The following is a 10,122-nucleotide window of genomic DNA, read 5'->3' on the forward strand; positions in this document are numbered from 1 at the left end:
AGGACATCTTGAATATGGATTCAGCAACAAACTCCTGATGCCAACCAGACAACAGTCCGGATTCAGTGACATCAGGTGTTCAAAAAGACACAAAAAAATCTCAAGCTACACCAAAAAAAGGAAACACTGTTCTTTTTAACCCAGCCTCAAGTCCAAATCTCCCCATTCCCTTCCTGTAATAGTTGTGGACTTTTTATTCATTTAAACAAGCATCACTGCTGTGCATTTAGATAATTCAGTGATTAAATCCTTGGGCAAATAATCACCCAAAATACCAAATACATCAATTCAGCTAATAAACCACCCACCACACCTTGTGGGACAGTGGTCTGTGGCCTGGGAAGTTTTGAGAAGTGCAATGGAGAAAGGAAAGGGAATATTTCTTACAGTTGCAACAGTACTGGAATCAAAGACCTGCTTACCCATAGTTAATGTTTTCTTTGATGTCCACCTCCCTATAGTTTTACAAAAAAGAAAAAGGGATTCATGAACTATTTAGACATCTTCACATGTCACAAGACAGTCCCGAAAGCATTTACCACATCCCAGCTGCACCACCAGCGCTCAGTTTGCTGCAAGGTGTCAATCCACACAGTACGTGTGTGAGAAAAATCACTAAAGTTTACAGCAGCAGCAACTTCGTAAGGTTTGCCTTTACACCACAGTGAAGATATTTTAATGCCACAGTCTGCTTATACATAAAGGTGCCTGAATTTTCAGGACTTCCATTTGACTGCTTCTGTTTAACACTGGCTACATGCAATATATTCTTTCCTTGACTACATGACAAAATGGAAAAGTCCCGGACCCAACACAACAATTCTTACACCAGCGAGGCAGTGGCATAAAACAATCAGAATATTGATTGAAGTGACTAGTTTTCACATACAATCATAAAATAAAGATACTGCATGGTCAACCTGCAGAGCACTGGTCATAATATGTCCCACGTGCAACCAAAAGCCTTCTCTGAGGAAGAGAAGACCAAGATACAGAGAGATTTCTATACAGGAAAAAAAAAATACGGGGCAACTGTTCCCTTCCAGTCTGCAGAGCTGAGCAGACAGCTGCTTTTCAAGATGGGGAAAGGAACTGCACTCCAGAGCAAATCAAAGACTACTGAACAAAAGCTTAACCTGCTCCTTTTCAGACTTTTTTTTGCAGTTTATTGACTCTAAAATAGACAGGACCAAGCCCTGCAAACACTTTCTCTGTGAGTAGAAATGATCCATAATCCGTACATCACAGAATCACAGAATGTTAGAGATTGGAAGGGACCTCGAAAGATCATCCAGTCCAATCCCCCTGCCGGAGCAGGACACCCAGATCAGATCCCACAGGAACGCATCCAGGCGGGCTTTGAATGTCTCCAGAGAAGGAGACTCCACACCCTCTCTGGGCAGCCTGTTCCAGTGCTCTGTCACCCTCACTGTAAAGAAGTTTTTCCTCATATTCAAGAGGAACCTCCTATGTTCCAGCTTGAACCCATTGCCCCTTGTCCTGTCACTGGATGTCACAGAGAAGGGCCTGGCTCCATCCTCCTGACACTCACCCTTCACGTATTTATAAACATTGATGAGGTCACCCCTCAGTCTCCTCTTTTCCAAACTAAAGAGACCCAGCTCCCTCAGCCTTTCCTCAGCAGGGAGATGCTCCATTCCCTTCATCATCTTTGTGGCTCTGCGCTGGACTCTCTCCAGCAGTTCCCTGTCCCTCTGGAACTGAGGAGCCCAGCACTGGACAGAATATTCCAGATGTGGTCTCACCAGGGCAGAGTAGAGGGGGAGGAGAACCTCTCTCGACCTACTGACCACCCCCCTTCTGATACACCCCAGGATGCCATTGTAGGAAGAGAAGATGTGTAAGCAAGAAAGAATCAGAGATCACCTGCAAATTCCTGCAGAGTACAAGCCTCTCTCTCAAAAACTGTTTTTCCATTCCAATTCTTGGCTCAAGAACTACCAAACAAGTCTCTCAGAGCCAACTTATCCATTACTACACTCGCTTTTGCCTGCTCTCAGTTGTGACAGGAGCGTGTCTAAGGTCTCCAACATATTAGGTTCTACATCCTTAAAAAGCCAATCACCTAAACACCGCAGTTCAGGGTGTTTGTTTTGGCCCAGGCCATGCCCTGGCAGCCGCCAGGTTTGCTTTCTGACCAGTGTCTTACTGAACAGTTTATCTGGGACTGGTCGAGATGTTTCATACCAACTGCTGTGCCAATGCCCCTGCAAATAAACACCCAGCTGGTCGAGACAGTGCCACTGCTGCCCTGGAGCTCCTGGATGTTGAGCACACTACAACTCTGCAGTCCCAGCTTTAGCATTGTAAAACTCTCGTAGGTTGGAATAAGAAAAACAAGAGGACAAAAAAAAAAGTCAGAAGAATGCACTGGCGTGAGGCAGATAGTGACCCTGAGGGACCAGCGTGCCAACGTCAGTGAAGGCAGAAAGGTTTAAAGATGACTGTAAAGGAAGGTAGTGTTGAACTGGGGTGAGTGGAGGTAGCTCAAGCTTTTAATCTGTATATACACTGCTTAATGGAAGTTGTTTCCATTTTCAGAGGTCAGCATTCCTGACACATTCACTGAAGACTGCCAGACTGCACTATGCTTCCCACCCAGCTATTCCATGGAGCAAAAACAAGACCCCATCTTACGCTGGATCTCTGACGTCTCTGGTGATGCGGTAATTCCAGTCACGGAAAAACTCATTCTCTTTGTCAAATTCACGCTCGTCTTCTCCAATAGTCACAGTGAACCTCTTCTCCTCAAAGTCAGGCTCCTGCTCCTTTCTCATAGTTGCCTTTTTTAACACCTGTCATAACATGAAAACATTGTAAAGAGAGAACATTTCTGAGGCACAGAGAAACTGCAGTATTAAAAATCTTTCACTAGAGAAACCTCCTCTTCAACTAAAGCATCCTTCTTCTGCCCAAGCCCCACGAGTGTGCAGGACACTGGACTTCTCCTGACGTAGAAAGGGTAACTCACTATTCCATCAGCTCAGAACAGCAGCAGATAGGCAATAAAAGTTTCGCACATGCTGACCCCATTTTCTGAAATGATCAGACACATGGATCCTAGAGGTGCTGGAGGAACAGGTACTGCAGTCAGGGAAACGGGATCAGCTTAAAAAGTTTTGCTTTGGGGAGGGCTTGACTTCAACATCCCTGGACCAGTCAGGGCCACAGACTCTGCCTAGCTTGTATTAATACAACACACCAAACCTGGATGCTAGCTCCTCTTAACTGGACAATAATGCGATATACAACAAGTTAACAGGTCAAAAGGCAAAAGGAAGGCTCCTTAACAAGAGCAAGACACTACAAGCTCCATAAAGAGCTCTTCTAGCATCCTGCTCCTGCTGATTTGGAGACCACCAGTGTACTTCCTGAGGACGCCCTTTACCTCTTTAGCGTGGCGCAGTCCCCTCTCCCAGGCACTTTCTGTTGGAGGGTCTGGAGGCGGGGGAGGTAAGATCTCATCAACAACTGGCCCTCCCTGTTAGAAAGGTGAGAAGGAGACAGACACTTGACATTAGTTTTAAGTAGCAAACCTACGCTTTGTAAAGTTACCCCAGAGTACCTCCAGACACTCGGAGCTGTATCAGCAGGACATAAGCTGGGACTCACGTGGAAAATTATTCCCCTCTACTAGCACCTTCATTTAAAAATCTCATCTCCAATAGATGTACTGAATTTTCCTAAAGTACTAGTTCAAATAAAATCTTCACTTCTCCTAGAGCAGGACACAAAAGCTATGTGCAGAAGCCACAAATTCACAGCAAAGCTGTCCATACCCAGGGGTTGGCTGGCATCAGCGGGTGGGGGCCGATAGGAGGAGCGCCATTCGGGGAGAAGGGCTCAGGCTTGGAGATCAAGGAGTAGTTTCCTTTGTCATTCACGCCAGGGTGAATAAATCGGCAGTTCATGCCCCAAGTACAGTGACCTGTGGAAATAACAGTTCTGTTAGACCCCGCATGTCTACAGCAAGCGTTTCTTCAGCCCCACAACAATTTAAAAGCCATCACGGAATACCGCTGTTTCAGACATGAGACTTTTCTCCTCTCCCAACTGTTTTTGTACACATGGGAAGACACTTGCCACCCCCCGCCTTCCCCGAGAGGACAAACAGCTCCAGTCACAGATGGGTGAATGTACCAGAACCTCATTCTGGTGGGAGAAGGGAGGGATGGATGCATACACACCATTAAACAAATGCAGGAACAAGCCTATGAGCTCTTCAAGTCTTATTAATGACAAATATTTCAAGTTAAGAACTTTACCTTTTACAGAAAACAACAAATATATATCTAATATAACCTGACAGCAAAGCAAGCATCACAGTGCCTTCAGAACAAAGGGCTCTCTGGTGAGGCGCAAAGCACACCAAAGCTTTTCTCTCCAGCTGACCCCGCAGGCTTGCCAGCCCAAAGCAGGAAGGGAGACATCGCTACGGAGGGCAGCAGATGAACCTGAAGCTGCTCATTAGCTCCGGGTACCATCCCCAAAGAGATGGTAACACTCAGGGGTCTCTACCAGGATACAAACCGAATTCCCAACTTTATTTTAGCTTGCCTTAGACACAAACCCCATTTTTTTTTTCCTCTCAACAATCCACTCAACATCAGGCAACAGACATTTTGCACATTTCCTAGCAGATACCTGCATCACAAAGTCATCGCTAATTCTGCGCTAGCTCGGGCATTAGCACATTGACTTTAGAGGAAGGGAGCAGTCAACACCGCTGTGGCCCCAAATCCCTGATCTCAGCTGGCAGGGCAACCCGTCAGAAATTCACCCTGCACCTGGAAACGCTCCTCATCCCGGATTCACCACGAGCTGGGGTTCTCTGTCAGAGACAACACTGGATGCTTTTGTACTGTCAAACATCACGAGAGCACAAATCTCTCTGCACAGGAGCTCACGGAGCAACACAGCCTCTGTCAACGCCTGAGCACGGGGTGCAGGGGCTGCCAGACCCCTCCGCAAACACTTACTCTTCCTACTGAGGTGCCAAGAGGAACGACCACCCCAGTAAGTAAGGCTCTGTATATATCAAGGTGGCTACACATCAAACTACTGCACTGGAATGGTTTCCCAAGCTCTTCATTCGTGCCACTGGACAGCCGCAGTGACGTGAGCGCTCTTCAGACACAGCAAGGACAAAAATCTGAACGTCTCCAAGGTCCCACGTGAGCAGCGCCTGATCTCCCTGGTGGCAATAAAGCCTTTACGGGGTGAGCAAGGTGGATGTCAACGTTATCTGAACCCACGCCAAACCAAAGAAAAAACAACCCTGTCGGGAGATCATGCAGTCTGAACTTTGACTCAGGCAAATATATCCAGGCTGCACGGAGGCGTACGTCACGCTAAGATCCAGGAACAAACAGCTCTCCTTGCCGAGGGACTTCCTTGTTCTACCATCATCACCAACACGTTTGTGTCTCAGCACAGGCAGAAAATTCGATACCGGAAGCCATGAAGGAAGCCAAGTACGTGATATCTGCCAGTCACGTCTCTGGAAACCCCCAGAGCAGTTCCCTACGTTGCATACGCCGCTGACGCAGGGAGTCAGAGACTCCACCCTGCTCTCCACCCTTCTCTTAATTTCAGATTTTCATAAATTGCTTCAAGGGTGATTGTAAATAAAACCAAGTAAATGAGCAAACATTAAGAGAGCTGAGGGTGAAGGAAGAGGAAAAGAGCTATAATCAGTTTAAATAAGAAAACTTTCAAACAATCCACTCTCTACATAGGATAGTCTAAAATTGCCATTGTGCATTTGCACACACTTTGGGGAATCCTATCAAGAAGAATTAAAAAAAGAAATATAACTGGTTAGATTTAAAAGTTTCAAGTCTTAGGTCTCATTCGCAGCAAGAAATACGGTTTATGATTTCCTACCCTCACTCCTTCCAGCTGAGGCTGACAATCCCAATCACTTTTCAGAAATGTGGAATCTGATATAGCACAGAGCAATCTTCTGGCTTGAGGAAAAGGCTTCTATTTACGTGAGGATTATTTTTTATTCCAGCTGTCCATTTCCTCAGCCCAGTGGAAGTACTGGCCACCAGTACATTGCACTCTGCCAGGTCCAGCGTCACCCCTCAAGCACATTGTCTCGCTGGTGACAACAGCTACAGCTTGGCAGATGTTAACACAATGTCACATCAATATTTCTTACAGAGAAACAATATTTCTAGCCCTATTTTCATTTAAAAGTTCAGCGAATGCCTTTTAAAAACTGGGGAAGTGAGACTTTTCTGCAAGAAAGAACTGCTTTGGCAAGGCATGAACTTGGCAGAAATAATGAGTACTTGCCATTTTTGTTTTCCACAGAAAAACCTCTAAGCAACAGCTGATTGTTAAATCAGCCCAAGCAGTTTTATTCCATGTTGTTTTAAAAACACCAGCAAGTCTTCCTTTATTTCCTTCTACCGGGCTCCCCATACTCAGGGCAAAGCAATTTTTGCATACTGTCTCTATGTAAATTCAGTATCTGGCCATCAAGGAACAGAAGGGTGACACCGAGGACACCTGGAGCAGAGTTTATCATGTAGACAGCAGCTTAACGGGGACAAAACCCAACAAGAAAAATTACAGCATCTTCGGTTTTCCACTGTTACGGCCTGTCATTACCTTTCATGAAGAAGCGGCAGGTGGGACGAGGCCTCACTTTCCTGTCGCTGGGGTCTTTAACTTCTCCTTCTTCTAAGTCATCATCCTGGAACAGACAGACAAGCTGACATTTCACGTGGTGCATTTTCTGCAGCGACTTGACATTTCACAATATGGTCAAATATCAGTCACTGAAAACACACCCTGGAGCAAAACACAAGAGAAAAGCAATATACAGTTACAACAGATACCCCTGAGCACCTTCAACACGCTCTGCGACCAACAGGAAGGTGACCCGGACTGGCCCCTACTCAGCACTCATGCCATCCCTATTTTGCTCGAGCTGATTCTGTTCATGGATTTAAAACCCAGAGTGGTGTTTCTGCATTAATTAACGCAATAACCCGCTGCAGACATCACACACCTGTACACCAAGTTCGGGAGGATGACTCGTACTGCAATAACTAATTAAAAAATGCTTCCCCCCCAACGCTGAGCGACAATCTCGCACACGAGCTTTCCAAGAAGAAAATAATGCCAGCTTCTTCCAGTCCTCTCTGGAAGCACCTCGACACCTTCCCTTTTACTCCCCAGCTCCACACAGGAGCTGGAAATCAGCTGGAAGAAAACTCTACGTTATCCCCAGGCACGGCAGCCTCAAGAAGAAACTCTGGGACATGGAGGTTGCTTCAAAGGTTAAGAGCCACAGGGGATGAATGTGAAATAACAGTCATGAAACACCTCCAGAAACAAGTTACTGGAACTTTAAAGCACCAGCCTCTGCCTTTGTTCTCCAGGGAAAGAAAAGCCTCCACTGGCTTCGTTAGGCTGCGGCTGAAAAGCCCAAAGGAGCTAAAGGCGGTGGCGATGAGGAAGGCAAGGGCATACAGGAGCAGGGAGCCGGCGGAGGTCTCTGGCCAGGGAATCAGTTATTTCTCGTACGAGGCACCCCGGCCTCCCCTCGGTCTGCCTCCATTTCGCCACCGCAGACGTTTTCAGCACATGAAACACTTCTGAAGAGGGAGCAGCTGGCAGAGGCCCTTCCCTTCGCGTGGCAATCGCAGCAGCCCTGTGCCTGCGACAGCAGCCGTCTGCACGGCAAGGATCAGGGGAGGTCTGTACTTCCATCAATTTAGCAGCTGGGAAGGGGGAAAAGCATCCCTCGGCTGCAGGTAAAGGATCTGCAGAGAGATGGGTTAACAGCCTCTGCTGCTGCATTCCTCCGAGGGCAACGCGAGGAGAGCTCTCCTGAACAAGAGCGGATTTTAAACACTACACATATATTCAAATTAAAATTTGCACTAATATTCCTCCCCCCCCCCTCTGAAAGCAGAACAAAACGCGGAGATTTAAGAGTTCCCCCCAAAGGTGGGGATGGCATTCAGCGACGCATGAATGCTAAAACCAGCTCAGCTCTGCTCCTTTCAAAAGAACCGTGTGAAGTCTTTGCAAATGCTGTACTTGAACAAAAGGGAAAGTATTTCTGTGAGGTCTCCTTGGAATCGGGCAGCTGGGAACCCTGTTATGAGTTCATGTATCAAAACCTGAGCAGAGATTCATCTTGTGCTTTGCAAGGAGAGAGAGCGCTCCTAAGAATGCCTCAGACTCTAAAGGAAAGCATTCATATTTTAATCAAGAAGCAGGCATGGAGTCAGGACTCCAGGAATTTTTTTTTTTTCTCCCCCTGCCTGGACTCTCCCACAACACACTGAAATTCCTTCTAACTGAATCAGAAAGACAGAAAACTTTTGGAAAATACACGTTTAATACCGTCACTTGCCAGAATGGGCACGATGGAGAAAAATTACATCACCTTTTTTAAGCAACAGATCTCAAAGCACCATTAGAGTAAAAAACACACAATCTACCACTTCTCAATGAGAAGGGAGGAGGGTCTCTCCAGCGAGGCCCCACAAGCTTCCCGAGCACGTGCCCAGCTCAGCTACGCAGCAATGGGCGCTGGAAGGCAACGCCACCTCCCAAGCCTGAACCCCCCCTTCCTTGGCTGAGAAGCCCCACCGGTGACCCCAGCCACAGCCCACTGCCTCCCTGCCTGGTGACCAGGACGTTCTCTCAGCGCTGCCCCAACCTGTTCTAGCTGTGCAGGGGCATTTCTGGCATGGACAGCCAGGAGCAGAGCCAGCCAGGCGCTCTGGACTGGTGACTTCTCTCTGCAGTGCTCCGCACTCCCACTATTCGGATCCAAGTAAGGTGTCTGCCAGACCAGGAACCCACACAACGGTTTCTACTCTCCTGCTAAAATTGCTTTATCCTGTTTTCTTCTGCCTCTAAGAGGGAAACTGGCATTAAGTTGTATTAAATATAACTGCTGTACTGCAGTGCTTCCTACCCAAAGACAAACATGGATAGCGAGTGCTATTTGCCCCAATCACCAACACGATTAAAGCCAGTTTTTGATTTTTCTCAATAGCTGTGTTTGTTCTCAGCTGTGCACTGGTAGCCACCATCCCCTAAACCGTGTGTGGGGGCTGCCTGCTCAGGCACTTTCCTGAAAGTCCAGCACCCTCCGCTCCTTTTTCACGCACTCAGACCCTGCCAGAGCCCAGCTCAGGACCAGGGGCTTCCCGCACACACCCGATGCCTCCAGCACACAGCAGCCACTCTACAGCACCAGCTTCTCCACCTAAACTGATGAGACAGCTTCTAAACGTCTAATCCACAGCTAAGTAATTTGCTGTCAGCACCATTCAAAAGCCCTCACAAAGCTGAGGCAGAATAGTTTCTTAAAGCACTGGAGCCCTTCCATATTCAACGGGAACAAAGCTCATTTGTGACGGCTCTGACAATATTTGGCACAGAGTTTCTCTACATCCTAGCCACCGAATTTAGGACTTGGTACACAGCATGGTCTTACCTCCAAAGAAAAAGTGTGTTTCTTGCACACTGGGGACACAGCTAACACAGATATTCACAAAGAAGAAAGCATGGCAGTCTAAGAGCCAAGCAGGAGGACAGGTCTCTCCCTGCAGGACTCTGCCCACCTCAGACCAGCTCCTACTTACATCAATTTCTCCATCATCAATTTCTCCATCATCTTCTTCTTTCTTCTTCTCCTTGAGGGGATCCTGGCCATCCTTTTCATCGTCACTTTTACTGCTGGATTTTTTCTCATCTTCATGGGCATCATCTCCTTTCTCCTCTTCCTCATCATCCTCACCAGCAGCTTTCTCACCATCCTCCTCTGCAGCAGCAGCACTTGGTTCCTCAGGAACTTCCTCATCATAGTCCAACTCGTGCTCATCTAGTTCACGGGTGACAGAGGATGCTTCATCACCAAGGTCATTTGTCCGGTCTTCCTCCTCTCCTTTGCGAGGCGGAGGGCTCTTCAGCTCCCCGCTCTGCTCGTTGCTGTCAGACCCCTGAGACTTAGTTTCACTCAAGCGGTCCTCTTCATCCGAGTGGTTCTCCTCTTCCCCATGGCTCAGTCCCCTGGCTGCATCCTCCTCCTCCTCTCCCAGGACGCTGCCTCGCCCACCCTCT

General features: G+C 47.5%; 1 protein-coding gene across 1 annotated transcript in view; it reads right to left on the reverse strand.

Annotated features, from left to right (window-relative positions):
* The window catches only part of ZC3H18 (zinc finger CCCH-type containing 18), a 39,244-nt gene that overhangs the window by 29,024 nt on the left and 98 nt on the right, over window positions 1-10,122 (reverse strand). The window contains 5 exon segments of the mRNA XM_010077632.1: window positions 2,659-2,816; window positions 3,410-3,502; window positions 3,801-3,949; window positions 6,643-6,727; window positions 9,645-10,122. The exon segment at window positions 9,645-10,122 is cut by the window's right edge and continues 98 nt beyond it. Coding sequence (XP_010075934.1) covers window positions 2,659-2,816; window positions 3,410-3,502; window positions 3,801-3,949; window positions 6,643-6,727; window positions 9,645-10,122 — 963 coding nt within the window.

Source organism: Pterocles gutturalis, unplaced genomic scaffold (genome assembly GCF_000699245.1).
Source record: "Pterocles gutturalis isolate BGI_N339 unplaced genomic scaffold, ASM69924v1 scaffold4373, whole genome shotgun sequence".
Lineage (NCBI taxonomy): Eukaryota > Metazoa > Chordata > Aves > Pterocliformes > Pteroclidae > Pterocles > Pterocles gutturalis.